This window comes from Neophocaena asiaeorientalis, unplaced genomic scaffold (assembly GCF_003031525.2).
Source record: "Neophocaena asiaeorientalis asiaeorientalis breed wild unplaced genomic scaffold, Neophocaena_asiaeorientalis_V1.1 scaffold220, whole genome shotgun sequence".
NCBI classification, from domain to species: domain Eukaryota; kingdom Metazoa; phylum Chordata; class Mammalia; order Artiodactyla; family Phocoenidae; genus Neophocaena; species Neophocaena asiaeorientalis.
Window position 1 is genome coordinate 2,803,692 of NW_020174042.1, and position 27,831 is coordinate 2,831,522.

General features: G+C 53.2%; 3 protein-coding genes across 5 annotated transcripts in view; 1 reads left to right on the plus strand and 2 right to left on the minus strand.

Annotated features, from left to right (window-relative positions):
• The window catches only part of DNAI1 (dynein axonemal intermediate chain 1), a 60,042-nt gene extending 57,817 nt beyond the window's left edge, over positions 1-2,225 (plus strand). The window contains exon 20 of the mRNA XM_024753820.1: positions 1,894-2,225. Within this exon, the coding sequence (XP_024609588.1) occupies positions 1,894-1,992 (99 nt within the window). The 3' untranslated portion in view covers positions 1,993-2,225. The remainder of the gene's footprint in view (positions 1-1,893) is intronic.
• On the minus strand, positions 2,226-4,235 carry ENHO (energy homeostasis associated). Its single transcript, XM_024753821.1, has 2 exons — positions 4,105-4,235; positions 2,226-3,087 (listed from the first exon to the last, which is right to left on the minus strand). The coding sequence occupies exon 2, from the start codon at positions 2,924-2,926 to the stop codon at positions 2,696-2,698; it is 231 nt and encodes a 76-aa protein (XP_024609589.1). The 5' UTR covers positions 2,927-3,087; positions 4,105-4,235; the 3' UTR covers positions 2,226-2,695.
• Positions 4,236-22,130: 17,895 nt separating this feature from the next.
• Positions 22,131-27,831, minus strand: part of CNTFR (ciliary neurotrophic factor receptor) — a 38,473-nt gene continuing 32,772 nt past the window's right edge. For 2 of the 3 annotated variants that reach the window (XM_024753908.1, XM_024753907.1), the window contains 4 exons: positions 27,042-27,205; positions 23,376-23,556; positions 22,859-23,027; positions 22,147-22,767 (listed from right to left, as the gene is read on the minus strand). In XM_024753908.1, coding sequence (XP_024609676.1) covers position 22,767; positions 22,859-23,027; positions 23,376-23,556; positions 27,042-27,205 — 515 coding nt within the window. In that variant the 3' untranslated portion in view covers positions 22,147-22,766. Of the gene's footprint in view, positions 22,768-22,858; positions 23,028-23,375; positions 23,557-27,041; positions 27,206-27,831 lie in introns of all 3 variants that reach the window. The other variant, XM_024753906.1, reaches the window with a different exon arrangement.

Genomic DNA, 27,831 nt, shown 5'->3' on the forward strand with positions numbered 1-27,831 from the left:
GTGTGGTCTAAAACTCTGCTAAGCCCAGCTAGCTGGCCTCAAGGAGGGGGAAGAAGGCAGTATAATTTGTGGAACAGATAAAATCTGCTCTTAATTTAGTGAGGAGAGAAACCCAGGCTTGAGCTAGGAGAGCTGGACAGCCCTGTGGGAGGGATGGTGGTGACCCCTTGGGGCTGGGGTATGACCATCACACCTTGAAGGCAGTAGATCTGGGTGGGGGCCTGCCCTGTCCACTTTGACCCAGGGATGCAAGGATCTCCCACAGTCCCAGCTCCTCTCAGAGCAATGCTCAGCATCTATATCTCTGAGGACCTGAGGACACGGGTACCTGGGAATCAGAGGACCTGAGCAGGTGATAGCTGGGGGCTAGTTCTTGGGTGGATTGGCAGTTCCTGTGAAATCGCCACCTGACTCTATCAGCAGCCAAGTGATTCGGGCCAAAGGAAGTCCTCTGGGCATCCCTACCGCCCCTCGCTGCAGGCTGCAGTCTCCCTGATCTTCCCAAGAGGGCTTGGCCACAGAGGCCCGACTTCCCAGCCCAAGGAGCTTCCCAGGATTGGTGTCAGAGCCCAACTTGTCAAAGGTCAAGGCCTACTTTCCCCAACTGCAGTATAGATAGAAACAGTTTGGGCAGAACTTGCCCAAAGTCATATAGGGAGTTAATGACAAAGCTGGAACTAAAAGCCAGATCTCCTGACTCTCAGGAGATGAGGTGAGGGCAAGAGAACACGAGGTTAATTTGGGAGGGAGAGGGGGGTGAGACAGAAAAAGACATCTTTGTCCTCTGCCTCAGGAATGCAGACGTGAGCCAGGGAGTGGCAAAGGCACTGGGCCGCATGGGGAAGGGGAGACAGATTTGGGAACAGGCGCAGAGGTCACACCAGGAGGAAATCTGAGTTCCACAGGGTGGCAGCAGCCAAGATGGGGCCAGGAAGGGGCCTGCTGGCCCTGCATTCTCCTCCCACCTCACAGCCCGGGCCAGATCCACGCTGGGCCCTCAGCAGGCAAGGCTGGGGCAGGTGCCAGTGAGCAGTGGGCACAGGTGGCTGAGAGGGCGGGGGCCCGGGCACAAAGGGAAGGCAGGAAATGGCAGCTGCCCCAGCCTAGCCCACACCCCACCGCCTGGACAGAAGGGAGGATGGCACTGGTGCTGGTCTGCCAGGGAGCTCTCAGGGCCTGAGTGACACATACCCCAGTGTCCCAGCTCTCTTTTTCTCAGGGCCCAGCTTACCAGCTAAAGGATTAGAGTACCCTGTAGGCAGGGGTGAGGGGTCATAAATTCAGGACCCGCCCTTCTGAGGGACAGTCCCAGCCAAGGACATCTGGAATCACACGGGATATCCCATCAGCCCTCCTGGGTCTCCTGACACCTGCCCCCACCCTGGGTATGTCTGACACAGCGGGCCTGGCCCCAAACGGTACCCCACTCCCAACCTGACCTGAAAGTGCTAGGTAACAGTACTAGGTGAGGGCGCCTGTGGCTTTGTCCACACTCTTTTCCCTCCACAAACACACACCTCTTTGCTCCGTGTTAGGACTCAGCCAGGGACCTTCCTGTGGGAAGGGTGCTCCCAACAGGTAGAGGCCCTGGGCTACAGCTCTTCCCGGCTTCCCCCACTCCTCCCAGCATAAGGATCCTATGTTGATGTGAGGTTCAGAAACACAGCTGGATGTCTCTTGCAGGCCTCAGCTGGGCCCCTGTCACCCAACCTGGGATGGGGAAGGATCCTCCGGGGGGGTTGGGGGCGGCAGGCAGGGGTCCGGAATCTAACTGGGCAGGAGAGAGGCATGGCACAGCTGCCTAAGCTGGGCACAGGAGGTGGTGCTGGGAAGTAGAGTGAGGTGGCCCATCCCTCACCATTCCTCCCCCATGTGTACTTCCCTTCTCACCAGGAAAAGAAGGGCCAGGAAGTGCAGAAGGGTCCAGCTGTGGAGATCGCAAAACTGGACAAACTGCTGAACCTGGTGAGGGAAGTAAAACCCAAGACCTGAGGGCCTGGCCCCAGGGCCTGGCCCCAGTCTTGAACCCCGTACTTGTAGCACCTGACCCTGGTACCGCAGCCCAGGCTTAGCACCCAGTATGTGTGCGACTACACCCCTGATCAGGTCCCAGCACCTGCCCTTAGCACCCTGCTCCATCCCTGGTCCCAGCACCTCACCCCAGGACTTGGCCCTCAACCACCATTACCCCTTCCTTCTCTGTGCAAATAAACTTGTGTCTGGAAGCCCACCCACAACCTTTCATTTTGCTACAGCAAGGCCCCCAGGAAGAGGAGAAAATCTCAGGTAGAGCCATTGTTCCATTTATTATCCAGCAAACAGTAGGAGGACCAGAGAAGGGGCCCAGCCTGGACACCCTCCCATTATTGCCATGGATTGCTTCCCCAACCTCGAGGGCCTGGAGGCGCTTGGCCTAGGGGTTGGTGGACCCAGCCCCGACCACTGGGATGGAGCAAAGTCCAGATGGCCCTGGCCCTAGCACCAACTCATGAATCCCCCACCCCAGGCCTGTCTACCGAGGGCCAGCAGAGCCCCTCTTGGAACCAGGCCGACCAGACTCTGGGCTGCTGGGTCCATCTCCAGATAGGCTGGACTCTGAGTTCTGGACCCCAGGCTGGCTGGACCCTGGGATCCCGATTCCAGGTTCCAAGTGGGGTGGACTTAAGTCCCAGACTCCGGGCTAGGCCAAGGGCCTTCAGGGCTGCAGCAGGTAGCTGCCTTCATGGCTGAGCTTCTGGGGCGGGGGCGCCTTCTCAGGACAGGGGCCAGGGCTGGAGTTGGGACTGGATTCGGAGAGGGAGTCGATGTTGGCAGAACGGGAGTGGCAGGCCCAGCAGAGAATGACCCAGAGCAGCAGCAGCAAGAAGCCTACGAGGCCGTTGCAGATGATGGCGATGAGGGCCCCCTGGGAGATGGCTGCCCCCATGACGGGCAGCACCCTCAGACAAGCACAGACTGAGAAGCTGCCTCAATGGCAAGGCCCATGCCGAGGCGGGACTCCAGTATAGCCGGCCTTCCAAGGAGGCTGTCCTGTCCACACACTCAATGATTCCCGGACAGTGAAGACGTCCGCCTGCAGTTCTCAGCCTGTGGGGGGTACAGAGCAAAGGCAAAGGGTGGTGAGGAGGAAGGGGTGGGGTTAGGCCTAGGAGGAGAGGCGTAGGGAAGACAGCCCGCTCCCACACCTCTGGCCTCCCAGCAGGCCTCAGTACCCCACAGAGCCAACACCTGGCTCTGGGCACCTGGATGGGGGTGTGGCTACTGTGGGGAAGCTGCGTTAGGCAGCCTATAACTCATTCTCCTTTTGACCAGTGGGCATGGCCTGGCCCTGCCCACTGACCATCCAGCCCTCAGAAGAACTGTGTGAGTGGGTGGGATTGAGGAAGACCAAGGCCTTGAAGGATGGGCACTGTGACCAGCTTCGGTGTGGCCTGGGCACCTCCCCCGACTCAGGACTCCAGCCAGCCAGCCCAGGAGACCGGAGAGGCACCAGCTCACACGGAGGGAACTTTGTGGAGGCCTGGCAGGCATGTGTGGGTCTGTGTTATCTAAGACTGTGTACCTAGGTGCACCTCTCTGTGAGACTGTCTCTCCAGGTCAGGTGCATGTGTCTGCGTGTCTGGCCCTTACTCTGTCCCTTGGTTCCCTTGCCTGGATCTGTGCCTCTGCCTCTGTATACCCACCTCCGTGTGTACCTGTCTGTCTCTCTGTAGCTCTCTTTATATCTGTCTCTCTCTGTGTCCCCATCTCTGAGTCTATAAGGGTCTCTCTTGTGTCTCGTTTCTCTCCCAGTCTATTTCTTTGTGTATCTCTGTATCAGTCTCTGTGTGTCTCTTTCTCCCTGTCTCTGTGTGTATGGGTCTCTTGTGTCTCCGTCTCTCTTTCTTCCCCGCTGTGTGTCCGTCTGTCCCCGTGGACGTGTCTCTATCCCCTCTCCGTGCGGTCTGTCTCTGTAGTTCTGTGGGTCTCTTGTGTGTCTCTGTCTTTGTGTGTGTGTCTCTTTCTCCCCGGCTGTGTCTCTGTCTCCGTGTGTGTCTATGTCTCTTCATCTCCGTCTCTGGTTTTCAACGCCCCCCATGCCCGTGGTGGGAGGGCCCCTCTTACCTGAGTTGAGCCCGGTGCGCGCCCGCGGGAGGGTCCGGGGCAGCGGGATGCAGTGCGCCGACTGCTGCTCGGGAGCCTGCGGGCGGGGAGCAGCGGGAGGCGGGCAGGGGTGACTTCCCCTCCCCCCGACCAAAAACGCCCCTGCTGCAGGCGGGGCGGGGGCGGGAAGAGGGCTGAAGGGGCTACTTACTCAGTGTGGATCCCTCCACTGGGGGGAAGGGGGCGGGGCCCACCTACTTGAGGGGATTTCTTGCACTTTCAACACCCGGAAGATCTGCACACCCAACATCTGAGAAAGGCCAGAGTCGCCGTACCCCTCTACCAGGAGACCACACTTCCATATCTGCGAGAGGTCTCTGTCCCCATCATCTGGAGGGAGGCACTGGGATACAACATCTGGGAGGAGACCGAACCTCCTGGTCTTGGAAGTCCCCTATACTCCCGCACGTCCACTCCCACCTGGGTGTGGACTCTGCATCCCCACTTCAGAGGGTCTGTAGTTGGTTCCACATTCCCTGGCCCCAGGAGGTGTGAGCAGCTCTGCCAACATAAGTTGTTTTGACACATTTATTGAGTTCCCACCCAGTACTGGTCAGGGGTTTGTACTTTACCCTGCTATGGGGGAGCCTAGGACAGAGAGGAATGGGGTATTCCGAGGGATGGCTCAGCCCTGGCTGGAATAGGACCAGGCATGACCCTCCATCCTAGAAGCTCCTGACTCCTCCATCCTAGAACCTCTCCTAAGAGAAAGGTCACCTTGGGCAGGAGCCCTCAGGTAGGGCGTCCTACCCTACTTCATATGCAAGTGATTCCTAAGTGTTCTGAATGGACCCTTCTCTCATTCCACTGGACATATTCTCCCATGGATAAGCGCAGCTCTAAAGCTATACCATGAAGTCTCTCAGTGCTCCCAAATCTGATGTTAACTTATCTCTGGAATTCTAGACGCAGATCCAAGTGCCAAGCAGAATCAGGGTGGTGTTGATTACTGGTTCTGCCACTTAACCAACTTTGTGATCTTGGGGCAATTTACTCAACCTCTTTTAGCCTCAGCTTCTTTATCTGTAAAATGGTTTTAGTAACAGCTACCTCTCAGGATTGTAATTCACTATTTATACCAGACCATCCATAGCTCAGCAGATACCAAGTGACACAACTCCAAGGACCACATGGGTAAGGAGCCCCTTCCCCCAGTGAGATCCCTATAAAACCAAGTGCTATCTTGAAAATGAGAAAGGGAAGGGTAAAATAACCTGAAAAACTGAGTCATCCAAACCTACTGAATTTCTTAGAGACTGACTAAAATAAATTTTTAGACCTGCCTGAGTTTACCAGAGTGGATTAATTTTAGTTTCCCCTGCCCCGTTACTCAGCAGGGTGGGGGCATTGTGAACAAGATCAAATCAGTTCTAGGAAAGAGAGAAGACTAATAATATTGCACATCTGAGTGTAATATGAGTGAATTTGTGACCCAGCTGCTGGAGTTCAGATTTTATCCTAAAGACAGTGGGGAGCCGCTGAAGAAATTTTGAACAGAGGAGTAAATGTGATCATATGCAGAAATAAGAAGGATGATTTGGGCTGCTGGGTGGAAGGAGGGATTGAAGGCATTTGAGAGTAAAGGCAAGAAGTAATGACAGGGCATTGAAATGAGGTAGGGGAATAGGTGTAGAGAGAACAGGAAAGCATTGAAAATATTGGAGAGTTAAAATTGGCAGGACTTAGAGACCTAGACCTATAGGATATGGGGGGTAAGAGGGAGGAAAAAGTCTGGGATAACTCCCAGCTTGGTGATAGGGATACCGTGATGCTATTTACTAAGATAAAGAACACAGGAGAAGGGGTAAGTTTCAACAGAGGGTTGGGGTGGGGAGGTGATGAATTCTCTTTTGGATATGTTGAATTTGAGGTACGAATTGGACACCCAAGTTGAGATGTTCAATAGACAGTTGGATAAACAGGTCTGAGGTTCAGGAGAGAGGTCCAGGCTGAAAATAACATTGTGTGAGTTTCAGCAAAACAGTAGTCAAACCAGAAAAGTGGAAGAACTCACCCAAGAAGAATAGGAACTGGTTTAAAGAAAAAGATATATTTATAATCATATACCTGAAACCTAAAGACAAGGATGCCTCAAGAACAACTGGAACTAATAGACACAAAAGCCATTAGGTTCTCTCTCCACTTCTCTCTCTTACTTTCTGCCTGTCTCCTTCATTTCCGTCCCCTGCCCTGCCCCAGCATTGTCATCCCCACCCCCAGTCTGGCTTCCAATGCTCTTCTGGTCCACGTGGTGAAAAACAAGACTTCAGACAATCCCATAGCTTAAAATCTTAATGTCTAGGCATCCAACAAGACACTGGCTTCGTTTTCTTGGTTGCAGCTTGCAGATTTCTCAGGAAGTACTCTGATTGGCTCAGCTTAGTTAGATGCTTAACTCTGGACCAATCAACTGGGGCCAAGGGATCGATGAGGATCAAATTGCCTAACATGACCCACATCATAACTGCATGGACACTGGGGTGAGTGGAGGAGGAGAAGAGAGATTCTGAAAAAGCAGAATGGCAGTTGTTCACTATAGTCCATCCTTTGCCCAGCACAAACACATTTTTTCCCTATATGTATGATTCCCAAAATGCCCTCACCTATATAATCCAACCGTCTCACTGTACATGTGCCAATAAATTCATTTCCTTTTCAGTGGAGGGCAGCTCAATGACACATCCAGCTACTGCTTCTGGAGGTTATATCATAGGACCAATATTCTTCGTATATAGTTTCGCTGGGTAATGTCCCTTCATGTTCTAGTCAGGTCTCTATAGGGTGTGAACATGGCTTCTAATAATCCCATTACCGTTGTTTGAACTGCCTTTGAACTACCTTTAAACCACTCCTCCCCACGCCCCAAAAAAACCTCCTGATATTTAGAGATGGAAGAAATAGAGAATAAAATGGAGTAAAAAGAAAGCATTGTATAGTGGTCACTATCCAGAAAATTGTCTATAATATTTTGGCCATGAATAACAATGAAAATGATGGGACTAGGAAATCTCTTGGCAGCTGTGTGTTGACTCACTTCTTTGGCTGCAGAGTTCCTCCATCAGCCAATCTGGCTGCCCCAGGTTTTGCCCGCAAAGACAAGATTTCTTACCCAGTGCTCTGAGAGCACCATTGTGGAGGATTTGTCTGTGGGGTACTCTACTATTTAGCACTACACTTTCTGGTGGTGTCTTAGGGATTTTCCTGGAATTGAGCAATCACAGATCTCTGCATTTATGAGGATTGGGTATGGTTTTATTTTTCCTCCCAGATGATACAATTCTTTTACAACTATTCTTTTAAAATCAGCCATCTGTTAGTCTCATCTGTGGGGGGGTGGGGAGAATTCCTTTGGCTAATACTATATTTCATTGATCCTAAGGCACATTTTTTTCTAGTTTAAACAGCTCTGAAATCAGAATATGTCTTACAATTAATGGCGTGTAATAGGTTTTAAGCCTCTTTTTTTAAGTTATTCATTTAGTAATTCAAATAACTTGCCTCATAATTGATGGAACATGTGATTTACTAAATATAGTAATTTTATCAGTCAGAGTTCTTTATCACAAATAATAGAATCCACTGGATAGTTGAAGCATAAAAGGGATTTGTTAAAAGATATTACTTAAGGGGCTTCCCTGGTGGCGCAGTGGTTGAGAGTCCGCCTGCCGATGCAGGGGACACGGGTTCGTGCCCCGGTCCGGGAAGATCCCACATGCCGCGGAGCGGCTGGGCCCGTGAGCCATGGCCGCTGAGCCTGCACGTCCAGAGCCTGTGCTCCGCCACGAGAGAGGCCACAACAGTGAGAGGCCCACGTACTGAAAAAAAAAAAGATATTACTTAGCTCAGAATCGTTAGCCCTAGGGAAATGGACTTGAGGATAAGTTTCTAGGAACAACACCCAAACCATACCATACAACCTGATGAGGAAATCACAGTCATTACCACTCCAAATACTAAGCTCTATGGCACTTCTGTGGTAAGAACTCAGTTCTGCAACCACTAGGAAACCAATGCTGTTACTACTACCATTCCCAAAAGCTAGATACTTGCGCTATACGAAAATGAAGTCCTATGTCCAACCTGCTTCCTTTCTTCATCAGTCAGAATTTGTTAGGCAACACAGTAGTTACAAACAACCCCCAGATCTTACTGGCTTAAAATAGCAAAGATGTATTTCTTGCTCAGCTACAGTTCCAGCATGGGTGAAGTGGGGAGGAAGGGCCTTGCTCACTGCGGTCACTCAAGGATCTAAGCTTTTGGAAGCTCCACCATCTTACAATGATGCCACCTTCTTGATATGAACCTTCAGAGTTGGCTGTGGCAGAAGAGAGTGAGGGAAAACGTGTACTGGCTTCTGCTCACATTGCATCGATCAAAACAAATCTCGTGGCCACAAGTGCAATCCTCCTGGTGCTTAGAAGGAGAGGAGAACCAGAAATATTGGTGAACTTTGGTGATATTTACCTTGCTCATATCGCTCACTTCCAATCAAAATCTCACGTGGGGGAAGTAGCATGCCTATAGACAAGCTGCAAGGGGTGCTGGGAATTTTAGTTCTGACTTCTGTACTGAGGAGGCTAGGTTTTAAAATGGGAGTTTTCCCGTGTAGAAAAACTATTTAAAAGTTGAACACATCCATGAATACAACAGACTTCCACTTCCATAATCAATACTAGAATTTTGTAGGACCATGCTCTCTGAATCTTCAGGTTTGCCAAGAAGATGCAAGGTCTGTGCAAGCTCTTGGAGCAGTTTTCCTTTTGTAGCACTACATCTGGGGGCTCTTTCAATCTCTCTGACTATGGCTTCTGGCTTCATGGGACATCTTAGGCTGGAGTAACAGGACTGGAAACCTTTCTTCTTCAACCTGCCCTTGAATGATGCCTTTGCCTCGCCTGCATTCCATTCAACTCATTTTACGATGAGAGGCACCGTCACATGTGCCTGGAAGGGTAAATCCAAAATGGTGGTCTGCAAGCAGTTAGAGGACAACAGAGTAAGTGTTAACTTATTTAACTTGGATAACGAAACGTGTTTCATTCTTGACCTCAGACTGCTAGGAGCTAGGTCATTATGCGCCTGGCTGAACTGCAGACGCTGAGTTATTGGCCGTTCACTGATGTTGATGCCCTGATTAGGAAACTGAGAGGTCCCAGAAATCAGGGTGGAGGTACGTTGGAAGAGCCAGAGGAATTGAACAAGCCCTGCTTTTTGTCCCCACCCTGCCTTCTCTCTCTCCTTTTTTCTCTCCTGACAAGCTTCTTATGCTTTCTCAGTCCACATGATAATAATAACAAACCCAGCTTCTGACAGTTCTCAATTTTATAGCTTAAATCCAGGTACCTAACAAAATGTTGGCTCATCCCTTTCAGTTCCAGTTCAGGCTTATTCTTCTCAGTTCCAGGTCCAAAATTTCTAGGGACCGGCTCTCATCAGCCTGGCTTTGGTCAGGTGCCATTCCCTGCACCAGTGACCTGTGGAGGGGGTGGGCGGTGGGGTCATAGGATGGTGACTCCCCTGATAACCATATGAGTTCCCACCAGAAGGGAAACAAAATGTAAAAGCGGATACCATACTAACGTTCATGGGTACAGGGGAAAAGATAAATATTCAACATAGATAAGGAAGAAGCTCTCAGAGAGAAGGAAAACTGGGAGGGAACATAGTTTTAAGGAAGCCAAGAAAGGACAGAGGTTCAAGAAGGAGGGAGAGGTCAGCAATCCAAAATGTCAAAGAAGGTCCAGTAGTTTATAGAAAGGGACCATTGGATTTAAGAACAAGGAGGTTGTTGATTATCTTGGCAAGCAGTAGTTGCAGTGGACAGTAGAGATGGGGTATGTGGTGGACGCCAGATTTTAGTGGTTTCATGAGTAAGAAGTGGATGCAGTATAGATGATTGACTGGAAAAGTTAGGTGGAAGGAGAAGAGATACAGAAGGATGTAGGATTAGAGGAAGTTTTCTTTTTTTCTAAAAATTTCTTATGTGTTTCTTACACAGGCATGTTTAAATACTGGTGAGAAGGAACCAGGAGAAAGGATACAATTGATAGCTATTTTTATCATTACTCTCCATCTCCCCTGGGCTGTACAGATCCAGGCATGCAGGGAGAGGGATGAGGGATGGAAGCTAAGGCCCTGGCAGAAGATGTGAACCACTTCAACTTTTGCTAGGCCACACTGGAAAGTAGGGCAGAGAGAGGAGGTGCCTGGCCTCAGCATTGGGTGACCCAGGTTGGGGCCCAGGGAGTACCCAAGGCCCTGGGATCGTACCATGGTCTGTGCCCAGACAGAGAGGCCTTGTGTAGAGAACAAAGGGGCCCAGGGCTGCAGCCAGCAAGTGGGGGCAGGGTAGACACAAAGCAGTTACACTCTGGGACAGGCAAACTTGCCATGTGCTGTGGTTCCTATCTCAGAACCGTGCCTGTCGCTGCCCCCTCCGCACTTACTCCTTCCTCCTCCTGCTTTCTCAGCTCCACTTCCCCGCCTCCCATCACTCCTCAGCCGCTGCCCCCAACTTCTGCTCTCAGCATCCCTGAAGCTGGCTCACCAAGGTCACTTTCATCTCCTTGTCACAGCCAATGAATACTTTTCTGCCTTTATCTTTGTTGACTTCTTGGCAGCAGTGAGGCTGTTGAGCAGTGAGGCCCTTCTTGAAACCCTACCTCTCCTTGTCTTCCACGAAGCCACTCTCTCTGGGAACGTTTATTCCTCCTCCTAAAATGACAACTATTGTTTATGAAGCACCCAGAGCGGTACGTGCATCACAGATATCCCTCACCTTCATACAGACCAGGTCAATGGAGCAGATGAGGGAACCGGGGCTCAAGGCGATCAGGGGGCTTTTCTAAGGCTCTACAGCAGCAGTGATAGCCTGGATTATAACCCGAATTTGCTGCATTGCCCCCAGCTCCAGCATGCTGCTTGGCTGCCTCACCTCTCTGGTCCCTCCTCAGCCTCCTTGGTGGGCTGTGCTCTCTGCACCCACTCCTCTCTCCTCCCCTCCCCTCCCCTCCCCTGCTGCTGCTGTTGTTACAATATTAAGAGCTAAGATTTATGGAGTGTTTACAACATAGTAGGCACTGTGCTAAGTTCTTTATACACAACATCTCATAAAATCCTTACAACCCTATGAGGTAGGTGCTGTTTTCCCATTTTCCACTTAAGGAAACTGAGTCTTAGAGAGATTGATCACCTTGTCCCAGGTCAAAAGGAGCCCGGGTTTGTCTGACCCCAGAGCGCATTCTTGTAACAACTGGCCAGATGGTTTCATGCCTTACACTTGACATGTCTGCATCTGACCTCGGCTACCCCTTACGTGCTATGTGACCGCAGGCAAGTGATTGAATGTCTGAGCCATGGTTATTATCAACTTCCCCAGAGTCTGTACTCCTTCTGTGCTCACCAGTTCAATAAACAGTCCTACCATCTTCCAAATCAACAGGGGTTGCAAGTGACTCTTCCCTCTCCACCCCACATCCATCAAGACGTGGGGTGGAGAGGGAAGGGAGAGGGCAGACTGTGTGCTCTCCAAAGCACAGTTCTCCAAACTGGTGGTTACCAGTGGGGAAAGGGAAGTGGGGAGGGAAAACAGAGAGGTAGGGGAGTAAGAGGTACAAACTATTAGGTATAAAATAAGCTACAAGGATATACTGTACAACACATAGAATATAGCCAATATTTTATAAAAATTATAAATGGAGCATAACCTTTAAAAATTGGGCTTCCCTGGTGGCACAGTGGTTGAGAGTCCGCCTGCCGATGCAGGGGACGCAGGTTCGTGCCCCGGTCCGGGAGGATCCCACATGCCGCGGAGTGGCTGGGCCCGTGAGCCGTGGCCGCTGAGCCTGCGCGTCCGGAGCCTGTGCTCCGCAAAGGGAGAGGCCACAGCAGTGAGAGGCCCGCGTACCGCAAAAAAAAAAAAAAAAAATTGTGAATCACTATATTGTATGCCTATAACATATGATATTGTACAGCAACTATACTTCAATTTTTTTAAGAATGAAAAAAAGGCCAGAAAAAGCTCAGTAGTCACTGCCCCAGCCCTAGTCCTTCGACCTGCCCTCAGGCCTCACACATCATTCACTCAAAGCGCCTCACTCAGGCCTGCTGCTGCTCTCATCACCATGGGTTCCACATTCTCTTCCTCCTTCCCAACCTCTGCACGGCCCCCAGAGCAATCTTTCCCAAACACAAACCTGGCCAGGTCTCCCCAGCCCCCAGGGCCCCCTGACTCTCAGCAGAAGCCCCTGAACCTCAGCCTGGCTTTCAAAGCCCAGCCTGCCCAGCCCCACCTCCTCTGCTACCCCAGCTCCCGCAGGAGGGGCCTCACTTTCCTGCCCTTACCCCCCCAACCCGGGGCCGTGTCCCCTCCCTCTCCACAGTCCTCCCCACAACTGGTATGTGTTCCTTCTGGTGACACTGAGCCCAGGGGTGGGTGTGCTCAGGTGTGCAAAACTGGTGATGTTTCTCTATTTTAGAAACTAAATAATTATATACACGAAATATATATTTATATATAAATTATATACATTTACATAAATATATAAGCCAAATATATAAGTATATTTTATAAACTAAATATATGGTTGCATAGCAATGCGAATATACTTAATAGCATAGAACTATACACTAAAATGGTTAAAGCAGTAAAACCAAACCAAACCAGACTAAATGTAACCCCTCTCCAAGGTCCCAGTCCCTGGAGCAGTAGGAAGGTCATCTGGGGGGCCCCTCCTCACCCCAACCTCTCTAACTGTGCAGAGGTCCTGGGTATTTGACGCTGAGATTCACATGGTCTCTGCTGAGATTCCCAGGCTGGAGCTCAATGTCCAGGAGCCTCCCTTCCCAAGCCCACCCTGACCCCTCTCCTAGGGCATCTTTAGGGAGTGTTTATGGGTCCCATCTGCCCATGCAAATGCAGATCCCCTTTTCATTTGGAAGGACTCTCTGGATGGCTTTGCCCCCTCTCCCCTCTCCTTAGCAAAATCCCCGCAAGAAGCTTAGGCCTTCAGAAGGCAGAGTCAGGAAGATGTCTGTGGCTGGCTCAGCCTTGGGCCTGAGATCCTCACCCCACGAGACAGGGAGAAAAAAGGCCCAGCCTTCTGCCTGAGACAGGAAATAGAAGACAGGAGGTAACTCAGCGAGCTAAGCCGGCACACCAACACCTGCCTCAGGCGGTCAGATCTCTAGGGGGCAGCAATCAAAAGGTATCTTTTCCTGCTTGTACAGACACACACTAACACACAGACACACACTAACACACAGACACATAACCCATAATCAGAGACACACAGCATACAAGCAGAGACATGTATGCAGAAACAACAAGCTTAGCCACAGACACGGGCATGTACATGAAAATACACATCCATATGGGACACATGTGTCTAACACTCACTACACACATATTACATATCCAGGAAAACACACTTAAAGAGGTTCACAGGTCTCCATAATACACACACACACACACACACGTGCCCGCCCAAAGGTAAACCTACCAACAGACTCAACAGCTGTCAGCAAATGTGTTTTGGACCAATGACCGAGGAAAGAAGTCAGAGAGAAAGACCCAGATCAGTTTTCTAGAGATGGGAAGAGTGTGTGTTATGTGGAGGAGAGGCTGGTGGGAGAGAGCCAGGTAGAAACAGGGAAGGAAGAGATCTTGACACCAAGGAATGAGTGTAATGATTATTTATATGGTTCCAACTACTCACCTAGCCCTCATTTACCCATCTGTTCATTTAATAGTTACTGAGCTGGGTTCTCTGCTGGACTTAGTAGGCAGAGAGCCTGGTCCCCAGCCCTGTCCTCGCAGGCATGAGCTGTGAGGGAGAGAGGCCTATCCGTGAGCAGCTGTAACAGAGATGGCAAGTGCTGTGATGGGGGATACACACTCTGGGCAGCAGTGGAAGGTAGGCAATGTCAGGGAAACTTGAACTGAATATTGAACAAGTAGGAGTTGGGGGGATGAAAGAGATGGGTGAGGAGGTCAACTTAGGCTAAAGGAACAGCATATAGGAATGTCTGATATTAGTTTTCTGTTGCTGTTTTAATAAATTATCGTACATTTAGTGGCTTCAAACAACACAGATTATTCTCTTACAGTCTGAAGGTCAGAGGTCTGAAATCAGTTTCACTGGGCTAACGTCAAGGTGTAGGCAGACTTGGTTCCTTTTGGAGGCTCTGAGAGGATAATCAATTTCCTTGCCCTTTCAGCTTCTAGTGGCCGCATGTGTTCTTTGGCTTGCGGATCCTTTCCGAGGACTCCTGCCTCGTTTCTATTAGGATGGCTGTGATTACATCCACAGCACCTGATAAGCCAGGATAATCTTCCCATTTTAAGAGCCTTAACTTAATCACAGTTGTAAAATCCTTTTACCATGTAAATTAACATTCCCAGGTTTGGGGAATTAGGATGTGACTTTATTTGGGGGCCATTATTCAGCCTACCACGGGGTGGGGGGGTATATTATCTCACAATTTTCAAAACATCCTCTAATGTAAATCTTGTTATCTGCAGATTGAAGAGGAATCTGAGGCTTGAGATTAGGTGATTTACCTTAAACCAAAAGAGATAGATAGATTGATAGATAGATAGATGATAGTCTTTTAAAACTGAAACAAGTTACATGCTTATTATTTTTAAATGATTTATAAGCCATATAAAAGAATACAGAGAAAAATGCAAAAAGTCACTCAAAAATCTCACCACGCAGAAATGGTCAGTATTAACATTTGTGTGCAAAAAGCATTGAGAGATTGAGAGAGAGAGGTAGAAATAGAGCCAGACAGATAGAAAAATGAATGAGACATACTACAGAAGCTATTTTCTTAACCAAAGTACAAAGTGTACTGTTACTTGAATTTAATAGAGGGGAAAGAAACTAAAGTGAAAATGAAGGAATAGCTGAACTTCAGCTAATATTCCTTCACCTCAAAAAAATATTCATTTTTTAAAAAAATATTCATTCTTAAAAGACCCCTCTCAAGAAAACGATTTCAGTTACGAGATTGGAGTAGGATTTTTACAATTATGTTTCAGTTTTATATGCATATTAATTGCTCGGAACTGTGAAAGAAAATGTGATTAGTACTTCTGCCCTCCTTCGCACTCCTTTTCTCCATTCCAGATTATATTGCCAGTGTTGTTTTTACTTTATCAGGCTTTATAATATTTACATTCTGTTCTGCAGCTAAAATTCCTAAGGTTGAATCTTCATCTAAATGGCGTTAAGTCCTTTTACCATGAATTTCCCTTCCTCAGCCCCTTATTTTGATTCATCTCTTGGCTGATTGGATTTTGTCATGGAGTAGTTTTTCCAGAAGGGCTCACGAGTTCTGTATCCCCAAATTCATGATTGAGATCAACCCCCTGGCTGGTTATGTTTTGGGGTGATACTTTTTTACCCTCAGAACTTTGTAGATTTTGATTCATTATCTTCGTTTGATGAATGTTATCTTGGAGAAATCTGAGATCAGACTGAATTTTCCCCCTGAGATGACTTGCCTTTTCTGCCTAGATTCCTAAAGTATTCTTATTTTATCCTCTAAGTTTGGTTACTAAATCAGTGTGTCTTAATGTCAGTGCTATTCCGTATCAATTCTTCTAGCATATGGTGTGCACTTCCAATCTGAATATTCAGTTCTTCCTTCATTTCAGGGAAAGCTTTCCTGTGTTTCATACCTTAATAACTTTTTCTGTTCCATTTTTGGAACCTCAACTTTAGGGCTGCTAACGGTTATGCTTATGGTAGCTTGTCTTCGTCCTATCTATTAACTTCACTCTAATTGCTTTAATATCTTTACCTTTTCCCATCACATTTACTCGATATCTCAAGCCTTTCCTACACATTACTTTGGTGTCCAGTCGTATCCATTCTGTGTTTTGCTGTTCCTGGTTTATTTATTACATCTGTAATGGTATTGTTTTGGTCCTTTATTATTTTCCCTTAGTTCCGTGATCTCCCTTTTCATCTCATTCTGTTGTTTTATCTTGTCTTTGAGTTCTTGTTCTATTGATTTCATGCTATTATTAAGGCCTTTTATAACAGGAAGAACTTGCCAGAATCTGCTTTTATTCCTTTGGTTGTGTTTTCTTCTAGATTGGGCTCTTTATCTATTTTTGCATTCTGTCCTCCTTGTTCCTTTCCTTCCCTCCCTCCCTCCCTTCCTTCTTTCCTTCCTTCCCACCTACATTGTGGCTGTGGTCTCTGTGCCTAGAGGCCATGCCCTTTCCTTCCCTCTTACATCTGCCATGGCTCACATTTAGCACACCTCTCCTTGCTCCGGAGTTGAGCCCCTTCCCATCTTGTCTGGACCAGTTTATCTTCCCCTGGGAGCTACGGTTTAAAAGTTGACTGTTGCTTTCACACCCACCCGCCCCATTTCTGCAGCCTGAGGGTGGCTTGGCTGGGGCTGCCTGCTGACCTTGATGGGGCCTGAGCGCTTCCTCTCCTCTGAGGCCCTGTTAGACATGCTGCTCCAGCTGGCGGGTGGGGCACATCCCATCCTGTGGGCTTTGGCTTGCCGCCCTAACCTCAGCCCAGCACCCTGGAAGATGCCGAGCCAAGGCAGCTCTTCCTGCCTCTCCCGAGGTCTCGTGGAGGAACATAGGGGCTTCAATTTACAAAGGGTTTTTTCCCCCAGATTTTTCCTAAGGTTACCTACTCACTCAACAGTCCACATCTCTCAGATTACAGTATATTAGTGAGAAATCTTGGTGTCCTGTTGACTTGCCTTTTCTCAATGCTACTTTTGGGCATGGGGTTAGGAGACACACCACTCACTCATTGCACCAGAATCTTCTGTTATTTTCCTTGGCTATCACATTTTAAGGTTTATAAAAGGAATTTCCAGGCTTCCCTGGTGGCGCAGTGGTTGGGAGTCCGCTGCCAACGCAGGCGACACAGGTTCGAATCCTGGTCCGGGAAGATCCCACATGCCGTGGAGAAACTAAGCCCGTGCGCCACAACTACTGAGCCCGCGCACCACAACTACTGAAGCCCGCGCGCCTAGAGCCCGTGTTCTGCGGCGGGAGAAGCCACCGCCGTGAGGGGCAGGCGCACCGCAGCGAAGAGTGGCCCCCGCTCGCTGCAACTAGAGAAGGCCTGCGTGCAGCAACGAAGACCTAACGCAGTCAAAAATAAATAAATGAAATAAATACATTAAAAAAAAATTTCCTTGTTTGGTTGGACTTGAGCTCATAACAGCATTTTTGTTTTGGTTTGTTTTGGCTTTTGTTCAGTTTGTTAGTGGGTGGGTAGGATGGAGTAGAGTGATTCTGTGACTGTGGTGCCACTTTGCCGTCCTGTCTCCGAGATTCCCAGACTTGCTCTGTCCATACCTCCTCCCTCAGAGCCCTCCTCTGGGCAAGATCCTAGCAGCACTGCCCCCATCACTTTCAGGTCCCAGAGGTGAGACAGGGGCCCGCCGGACTAGGCCTCAGCACACAGTGGGTGCCCAGCCCACGGTAAAGCGGGAATGAGCAGGGAGTGTCTCATGCGGGCAGCATCAGAGGGACCTCAAATGCTTCACAGGAGCGCATCGGGCAGGGAACAGCATGAACCAGGGCATGGTGATAGGAGAGCTAGAAACAGTGATCGGGGATCGGGGTAGGGTGGGGTGAGGGTGAGGTGTCCAGCTGAAGGAGTGCCAGCTGAAGGGAGCAGAAGGAGAGAAGCTGGAGAGGAGGGCAGGCAGGGCCTAGGCGTGCAGACTGGCCTGGGGGCTGCCCCTGTGTGTGACCAAAGCCCTTAGTGTCTGGACTCTCGGGGATACTCTGGTGGGCAGGGGCGGTTACAGGTAGGGGAAGCCTGGTCCTACCTCTCCTCCCCATCTCAGCCCCTGCCAGGGAAACTTCTCTGACTGAGCCACTCCCATGGCCTCCCTGTCCTGGTGTCCCAAGAGGCTCCTGCTCTCTCCGCCACAGCCACAGGCAAGGCCTCCACCCAGCCACACTGGGCACACAATGACACATTACAGACATGCCCCCTGCTCACCCAGTCACACAAAAGCGTAACTGCACGGCCATGCACCATCACACAAACTTGCCCGCGATGGCGCAGTGACACACGCTATCGCCAGCACACTTTGCACACAGCCCCGCACTGTCTGGCTCCCTCTGGGGCCTTTGGCTCTGATTCTCCTGAGAGCTTGCCCTGCCCCCTGGTGGCCACTCCCCAAGCCACTGACCTTCTGGAAGGACCCAAACGGTCCATCCCCTCCAGGGCCTGGTTCCTGTGCAGAGAAGCTTCTAGCCTTAACAACCTCTCCCCTCAGACTGGTGCCGTCTGACAAGCCGTCTCGGACCCACTTGCTCCCAGGTAGGCCTCTCCTATCAGGCGAGCACTGTTAGGTGAGGCCTTCTCAAACAGGCTGACCAACTCTCTCAGTCTCCTGGGGCTGAGGGGTATTCGGTGCTAAAACTGGGCAAGTCCCAGGCAAACTATGACGAGTTGGTGAGCCTATTCTGGGACCTGTCTGCCTCCAGAGTAGCTTCTCCTGAGACTGGACCCTTCAGATGCTCTCTGGATCAGCTTAGCCCCTCAGACTGGCCCTCCCAAACACGATCTCTTCAGCAGTGTGTCCCGCACCAGTCTCCCCTCAAACTAACCCTGTCACGCAGGCCTTCTCAGACCCGCTCAACTTCAGGTTAGCCTTCCCCATCATAGTGGCTCTGTCAGATAAAGCCCCTTCCAGCCTCTCTCCTCAGACTGGCTCCATCCGACTCCTCTCCTCAGACCTCCTTCCCCTCCACCCTCCTCTGAGGAGAGGAGAGGGGTGTGAGGACTACACTCCAGCCCTTCTTGCCCCCAGGTCTTTAGCCTTACATCCACAGACAGGTGCTACCACCTGAAGGTCCTTTCTCTACCTGTCCACATCCAGTAGCTCTGGCCTGTGGGCACAGTGAACACGTGGGCCCCAAGACATAGAGACACACAGGTGCAGGACACGGGGCTGGGTTTGCAGCCAAGCATTCCATTCTCACCATGTGACAATGAACTTTCTCAGAGTCCCAGCCTAGGGAGGTAAGTGAGCTCACCGGCTCTGGAGGGTTCTCAAAGCCAGAGGCTGCACAGAGGTATTCCTGCCTGCTGTCTCCCGACCACCTTCCCTCTCCTGGCTGGCTACTGGGAGGCAGATGTGGGATGCATGTACTGACAGCTGCCTGCCCGGGAGACTGAAGGGCAGGCAGGCGGCCGAGAGGGGGCAGCAGAAGCCAGGACAGCCCCCGGCTCAGGCCAGAGAGGCACAGCAGTCACAGGCTGGGGTCCGGACCAGGGCAGGAACACACAGAGGGAGGCAGAGAGGGAAGGACTGCCAGACTCAGGGAAGAGGAACAGAGACACAGAGCTGGTGATGGAGATACACACACAGAGAGACAGAAACACAGAGAGACACAGAGAGACTCTGAGATGGAGATAGACCCCGAGAGACTGAGGGAGGAAGGCAGAAAAAGAGGAGACTGAGAAATAGGAAGGAGGGACAGAGGCAAAGACAGGGATGGTGACAGAGAAAGAGACGGCTAGAGAGACAAAGAGGGCAGCAGAGACAGGAGACATAGAGAGAGAGAGATGGGAGAGGGACATGCAGAGAGAAACACAAGGACAGGGACCAGGACAAAGACATGTTCAGCGATAGGCATGGGACGGAGACAGAGACAGGAATGGGTTCAGAGAGAAGAGGATGGGGCAGAGAAAAGTTAGTTTATAGGAATGGGGCACAGAGGAGGGTTCCCATCCCCAGTGCCCCTTGAAGGAGGAAGGAGAACTGTAGTGAGCTGAAAGGCTGGGCTGCTGTGCACCTTGGGCCTGGGATCCAAGTCTCCCCCTGCAGTGCCCCCAACCCCCAACAGCAGTGTTTTCATTCTCCAGGTTCTGCTCTAGCTCCAAGAACTGATGCCTATAGTTGTCCCCAGCTCCCCAGAACCGCGATGAGCTATAACGGATGTGGAAGGGACAGCAGGCAGAGGCGGCAGCAGACAGCAGCCAAGACCCTCCAAGGCGAGCAGCTCCTGTGAGCTCGAGGGCCAGGACCCCCAAGGAGGGATGACCACCTCCGGGCTGAGGTCCAGTCTGGTCAGAGACAATGACACTGCCCCTTCGGCCACCTCAGGGCTTAGGATGGGGCTGGGTCTCTCCCTTGGGGTTGGGGGCAGGGAGACGGCCCAGTCCTCCTCTCCATCGGCCTCTGAGGCTCCAGCAATCCCCCTCCCCTCCGTCTCCTCCCCAGGCCCCACGTAATTGCTTTCCCATGTTGCTAATGATGCCCAAGCCCTGGGTGGGCGGCGGGTGGGTCAGGGCTGACCAGGGCTCTCAAGGCAGGAAGGCAGCACAGGCCAGAGACTCCCTAATTCAGCCCTCCTACCGCAAGGACGGGGAAGGGGGAGGTTCAGACCCACCCCGGGAATACAATGTCCTTCGTGAGAGTTGGGGACCCCCTACTCCCCCACCCCTGCTGGACCTGGAGTGCAGGTTTCAGGCCCGAGCCACACCTCAGAGACCAGACAGACGGAACTGGGGGTCCAGGACACAGAGACAGGTCCATAGCCACTTCTCAGGATGTCCATCCTGGTAGCCTCTTCCTGTGGATGAGCAGTGCGCTCCCACAGCTGGGGCTAGGCTATTCGGCTTGAAACACCACAGGCCTCTCTACCCCGACACCGGCCTTTGCTTTCCATGGCATCTCCCGCCTGGAACACCCGTCTCGTCCTCTAGTGCCCGGCCTGGAGGAGAGCCAGCCACCTTCGCTCTCAGCCCCTCACCCGCCCGGAGTCCTGTCCAGGCCTGACTCATGAGTACTCCTGGAACTGTGACCCCTCCTCCCAGGGCATCATCCCAGGCTGGCAGCGAGACCAGCAAAGGAATGCTCATTTCCTGACCCTGGTCTGAGGAGGAGGGTTTGAACCGGGGTGCACGTGTGACTTGGGGGCAGCAGCTCAGTGGTGGTGCGCTGCTCCGTGCCTGCCTGGGTGGTGAGGGCTTGGTTGTGCATGGACCAGTGTGTTCTGGCTTCAACTCCACTTCTCTTTTTGCTCCAGCCGCCTGGAGCGTGGCCAAGCCCGGCTCCCAGGTTGGGGCTGTGGCCTAACCCTTTGCCCCCACCCCCAGGCCAGAGGTGCCTGCCAACTTGGCCCCAGCCCCGGGTATTCTCAGCCAAGGAGCTGCAGGGAGGCGGCTCCGACAAGGGGGGCTGGACCTGAGGCAGCCAGGGGCCTCTCCTCTGAGGGGAAATCAAAGGGATCCTGGAGTCCCGGTTTGGGGACCGGAAGGGTGTGGGCAGAGGGTGTGGCGCTGGCCCAAAGACTGAGTACCCTGTAAAGCCAAAGCCCGCTCCCCTCCCACTCACACTGAGTCCTCACTGCAATCTAACCCTGGGGTAAACCTCGTACTCCGTGCTTCCCGTCCTGAAGCACGAGGCCAATGCCTGGTCACGTGCCAAGTGGCCTCCTTCGGGCAACCTCCCTGCCTGCCCAGGCTACTCTGCGCTCTGCACTCTCGGCCCTGGCTGAGCTCCAGGCCTGACCTGCTGGAACCCCGGCCTGTGTCTCCTGAATGGCAGGGATGACAACCCCTCCACCCCGAGGATGAAACCCGGCCTCCTCCCCTTCTTGCACCTCTGCCCCGTGGGTACAGCCAGGCCTGGGCACCCGTGGAAGGCAGCTCCAGAGATGACCCCTGACAGACCTTGGCCCTGCCAGGATTCAGTAGCCTCCGGGGATGACTGGATGCCCCCGGCGTGGGACCTGCCTCACTGGGGCCCCTCGTTCCCCAAAACTCTGCCCATGGCCTCCAGGGAGCTCTACCCTCCAAAGAGGCGGGAAGCCCCGTCCATGGACACACCTGCCTGAGAGCTGAGCTGCCTCTCCCCACCTGTCTGGAGAGGGCTGTCTCTCTCCAACTCTAACTGCTTCCCTCCTCCAGGCCTCGAAGGGGAGAGGTCCTTGGACAAGGGCTACCCTCCCAAAGTGGGTCCGGTCCAAGGACTCATGAAATGGTGACGTTTAATGAGAACCCCCCACCCCCGTATATACATCTGTAAAAAATTCAAATACAGCAAGTTACCACTGAGTCAGACTACAGGGGACTGACAGGGCATTAAATACTGCGGGGCAGGAGCAGGAAAAGGGGAGGGTCGTACAAAACAGGGGTGGAGGCGGGGCACTGAAAAGTGTGGGTGCCGGGGGAAGGGGATGGCCGGGCCCCCCCAGCGCCAGGAGCTTATAATCTGATGGTGGCAACAGAGACCCTGGAACAGACAGGAGGCTGGGACAGGAGGCGAGACTGTGATGTGAGGGGCTCCCCTCAGGCCCCCCAAGGGTTCCTGGGAGTCGCTGGCGTTGGAGGGCCCAGCCCCAGGGCTTAGGACGGAGGTGTGGGTGCTCTTTGGTGGGTGGGTTAGCTGCATGGCCCCCTGCCCTGAGTGGGGAGGGGGGCCGGCGTGGTGTGGCGGGGCTGGGGGGCGGCAGGCCCGGGCCTGCCGGGGTCTCTACAAATTGTGTCTCAAGAGAATGCCGAGGGTCCTCCTGCCCGTGTGCAAAATAGAAACCAGGGTCTTCGGGCTCAGCTCCGGCCTCCTGCTCCTCTGCAGGTGCGCTGGCATGTCCTCACGGGATGCCGGGCTCTGGGGGGACAGGGCAGGAGGCTGTGAGGGAAGAGGGTGGGGTCGGGGTCCCCTCGGGCTCCCCTCCACCACCCAGCCTCGCTCCACTTACCAGATCAGGAGACTGCCGGCAGCGGCGGCAGCGGCAGCCAGGGCCAGGGTGACAAGGACACTGATGAAGAAGGGCGCCGAGGGTCCTCCGCCGCTGCCCAGCTCCCCGGGGTCACAGATCTTCGTGGTAGGCGGGGGTGCCAGGGAGCTGGTGGTGCTGGCCGTGGTCTCTGGGGAACACGGGGGAAACTCAGAGACGGGCCGGGCCGGGGCTGGAGTCCCACCTCCATCTGGGGTCCACAGGCACACTGCTCCTGCTTCTTGTGTCAGACCAGGGCTGCCTCTCCTGTCAGACAGCCCCTGCCTCACCCATCAGGCAGGTCTTTGCTTCCCCAAGGCACCCGGAGGACCCCTCCATGCAGAGGCCCCTACCGAGAATGTGCAGACAGCAAGGACGAGTAACAGCAGGGGCTGGACAGACCGACGGGAGTGTGCCAGCCACACAGACTGTGGAGACCCCTGGGGCAGATGCTCCAAGCCCCAGGAGGAGAAGGAGGGAGGCCAGGGGGCGGGCTCACCGGGGGCCTGGGCCTCGGTGGTGAGGTGTCGTGGCTCCTCAGTCCAGGGTGTGGCGTGGGCGGCCACACTCCAGTCACTCCACGTCCCAATCTCATTGTCCTTGGCGGCCACCTGGATGATGTACTCCTTTCCAGCGTAGGCATCCGTGATGGTGTGCGCTGTGCCATCCGACAGCTCCACCTGCAGCCAAATCGCGGGGTGGGAGTGTATCAGGACGGCGGACCCTGGGGGTCACGAGAGTGAGGCACCCCCAGAAGAAGTGAGAACACTTGTGGGGAGAGAGGAGTGAAAACACCCCTGGAGGGAATGAGGACTTCCCTGGGGGGAGGACACTGAGAATATCCCTGGGAGAGTGAAGACTTCTCCAAGGAGGAGACCCCCCGCCCCTCCCGCCTCCCTCCGCCCACCAACAGGGAGCAAAGACAGTCCCGGGGGAGATCTTTAAGGAGATGAGAAATGCCCCGAGGGGAGAGTGAGGAGGACTTTGCTCAGTGTCTTCACTCTGCTGTCACCCCAGCTCTCTCACTAGCCCCAGCCCAGTCCCGACTTCAGTTCCAGCCGGAGGCGACAAGAGGAATGGGGTGAGAGAGGCGTAATGCTGTGTTGCACTCCATCAAGGAGCTGTTTAAAGGGAAGGTTACAAACGCAGGCATGGCGCTAGGCTGTCCGAGTCCAAAGTTTAGCTCCATCCCCTACTAACTAGGTGACTGAGTTACCTAACTTCCACATGCCCTGCGGTCCTCATCTGTAAAACGGCGTTAATGATCGCTCTCACAGGGTTGTAATGAGGACTCAGGCACATGGTGAGCACCAGAGAGACTTCAGCCAGTTCTGTCGTTACCACGGGTTCCAGCTCAGAGCCTGGGCTCCCAGATGCCCGGTGCACCCACCAGCCTGGCCCCGGCGGGGTTTCCCCCTCAGGGTGGCCTCACTTACAGTCATCGCCCTGCCTGAGGTGGAAAAGGGGTGGGGGGCAGCTCCTGGGGCGGCAGGACAGCAGGACAGCTGCTCCATTTCATCCTGGAGGCATGGCCACCCCACCCCTGCCCTGGCCAGCCCCATCCTGAGGGTCTCCCCCCACCCTCCAGGCTGGCCTGCCTGTCCGGCACCCCTCCCAGGCCCAGGCTGGGCTCTGGTTCATCTCAGCGGCACCCGCTGCCTCATTAAGGCGCCTCATAAACAGGGGCAGCCGGCAGGGGTGGAGGGGGCAGCTGGCAGGGGTGGAGGAGCCCCCCCCCCCCCGCCCCGGCCGCTCTGAGCCACGTCTGGCTTCAGGGCATTTTTGGTCCCTGTTACACTCTTTCCCCAAGAAAACCAGGGTCTGGGCTACCTGACCTGACAGTCTGTGAGCCCATGTGCGTGTGTGTATGTGGATTCACGTGTGGGCAGCTGGGTCCAAGTGGGGCGGGAAAGCCTCCCAATTCCTCCAGGGTTTGTGAGCCTGAGATAGGAGGTACTGGTAAAGGCCAGAGTCGGTATGAGAGCCATTTTGGGCCCAGATCTGGGCTCAGTTAAGTCCTACTCCCAGCCCTGGAAGATCGGTGGGCCCCAGAGACCCCCCTCTCCTGGAGTTGGGGCCCAGTTCCACCTCTGGTCTCCCAGGCCCCTTCTGCTCTGCAAAGACCCCCTCTGGCTAAGTAGCCCTAGCTCATTCCGCTCCTTCTCCCTCTTCCCAGGATTTGACCCTCAGGCCTCCTCCTTTGATTCTGTCCCCCGGATCTCCACATCTGTCTTGCCCCAAAGGGAGAGGGCCATGGGGAGCAGATCAAATTACCACCTCATTGGTGGGCTTACGGTGGGCAACCAACCATACCTCTAGGAATGTGGCCTAGAAGCGCAGTGCCCTCCTGGAAGCCACATCTCCTAGGCCTGGGCCCTTCTTGTTAGGTTGTCACTGATCCCTTAATCCACCCCCTTAGGAGAATGGCTCCACAACTGTCAGGAATTCCCTAGTTGCTGGCATCCGCCTTTCCTAGGAGTCCTCCATCAGTCTGTGGCAGCAGACATCAAACATGCCCTCCCAGCCTTCCTGCTGAGTTAGGCCCAGAGCAGAAGATGCAGGGAACCCATGCTGGGTCCCAGTACTCACCTCCCCTTTGTCCATGCTGAGACAGCCCCTGCCAGACCTCACGGTGCCCATTCTTGTGTAATTCCTGACCTGTATCTCTCACATACTCCTGAAAATCCAAGTGATGTTTTTCTCTGCTCTCACCTCCACTGCCCCTCCCAATCATATACCTGCCTCTCTCCAAGCTTAAGGACTGGGGAGAGTCCACTCTGTTCAGAGCAAAACTCAAGTTCAAAAGAGCCATAAATCTAGCCAACCACAATACCAATGTGACATGGAGCAGGGATAACTTGTGCCACAGGCCACTCATGTTCTTGCCACAGAGCCCACATATTTTGCTCTGCCCGCGTCAGCATTGGGGTCAGCTCTGCCCACGGTGCAGGCCAGTGGGTGGCCTTGGCATGTTAGTCACACGCGTGTAGGGAGCATGGTTCCTGCTGGGGGCCACGTGTGTGCGTGCATGTTCCCGTGTGTGTGTGGTAGGCAGTGTGCCAGGTCCACTGCAAGGCGTGTGCACTGCGACGCGCAGGGCTGCTGCCTGTAGCTAGTTAGCAGGAGAGGGGGGCTTGTGAAACTAGACCCTGGTTATTAGCAATACATTAGTCGCGGGCAGCTGGCCAGGTGGGAGGGACTCCGGACTCTGTCAGGGAACATATGAGCATGTAAGCGGCCTTTGTGGGAGCCAGGCCTGCAACCAGGACAGGCGCCCTGGAATCGAATTACGCGCTTTAAAGGCCAGCTGGGAGAGGCGCAGGGGATGAGGTTGGAACCAGGTGGATGCGGTGGGGGCACAGGTTGACCCTGGGTGCCAGCCTGGGTTGCCCCAGGGCGCACCTTCCCAGCCCCAGACCTAGCCCACAGACCTCACGGGCCTCATAGCACCCACAGCCCTATGGGCCCAGGGCCCTCAAGGAGAGAGAAACTCAAGTCTGCCCCAAACCCCTGGCTGCTCCCCAGAGCTCGCTCTCGTAGCTTGATCAACATCCCAGACCACAGCCTGACCCCATACTGCCCCCCGTCCACTGCTTTGCTCCCGGTCCAGACCACCTTCTGACCCATAACTTTAAGCTGACCTCTAAGGTGGACTTGACTTTGGGGAGCCATGACACTAATCACGGCCTGAGCTCACACCCTGGACTGAGCTTGACTCTATTGCCTGATTCTGACCCCTTGAGCCCATCTGTGAGCCCTTGAGGACAGGGGCTATCGTGCCCCTTGGGTCTAGCACAGGCTCAGAGCCTGGCCCAGAGTGTAAGAGGGAGATGTCTGATCAGGGCTGAAGCCAGAGGTAAGAAAAGGGAAACACTGCCTGCCATCTGCCTCCCAGCATTTCTCTCTACTACCATGCGGAGCCACAACGACAGATGCGTTCCTGTTGCCCTAATGGGGGTCACCAGCAACCCTTAAGGACCTTAGATCAGGACACCTCCCTCAGCTCCATCCATCCTTCCAGGCCCACCTGGTCCCTTCTTCCTCCCGGAAAGCCTCTCTGACTGCCCTCAGGCTTCACGTTGGAACAGCTGGCAGCAGGGATACAGGGGCCTCCCACAACGTGTGGCTCTGATTCAGGCTCTCGGGATCTGGGCAGGGTACTCACATGCTGCCACTGGTCCAGGATGAGGGGTCGATAGCGCAGAAAGAACTTGAGAGGAAAGGACTCGGGGTCAGGCCAGGTCGAGGGGGTCTGCCATGTCACCTCTAGCCGGCGAGGGTTGCTGGGCACTGGCCGGGCTACCACGTTTTCTGGAGGGTCAGGCTTCACTGTTGAGGAAACACAGCTTCAGTACCACACTGATCTCTTGGAACAGCCCCATTTCGTCAACCCCAGCCGCCATGTCAACCAATGCACATCGATAATCATCGCTCTTCTCTGTTGTCAATTTTGGCAAACCACCGTTAACAACCATCTCATTACTTCCACCTTTCACATCCTTGTCATCACCAATGACGGTCACTACAGTCACTGTCACCAGCTCATGATATCAACGTCATAAATTTCATCCCATCATCAACCCCATCCTCGTGATGACCAGCATCCCAATTACTAAGCCTATGTCATGCCCTACCACTACCCTCATCATCACCTGGATCACTCCAGCCTGTACCAGCATCATATACTTCCCCAAGCCTGGCTTTTCACCTCAACTTTTCCAGTTCCAAACTGAGACACGGCCTCGCTTGGAAGAGGCTGGGTTTGAAGCTGCTTTGTGGGTCAAAGGTAAAAAACAGTCCACAGGTGTTGCAGATCTAGGTTGGAAGTGAGCTGAGAATCTGATGAGAGCATCTAAGGGCCCAGCTCCCATAGCAAGAGACTGGCTGGGGATCCAGCCATGCTGGGGGGGGCAGGCGGAGGCACAGGGTCTGGCTGGGATGGGGCAGGGGCGGGC

Bases quoted from the DNA above. Each gene is read 5' to 3' on its own strand.
- ENHO (XM_024753821.1), bottom strand. From the start codon at position 2,926: ATGGGGGCAGCCATCTCCCAGGGGGCCCTCATCGCCATCATCTGCAAC.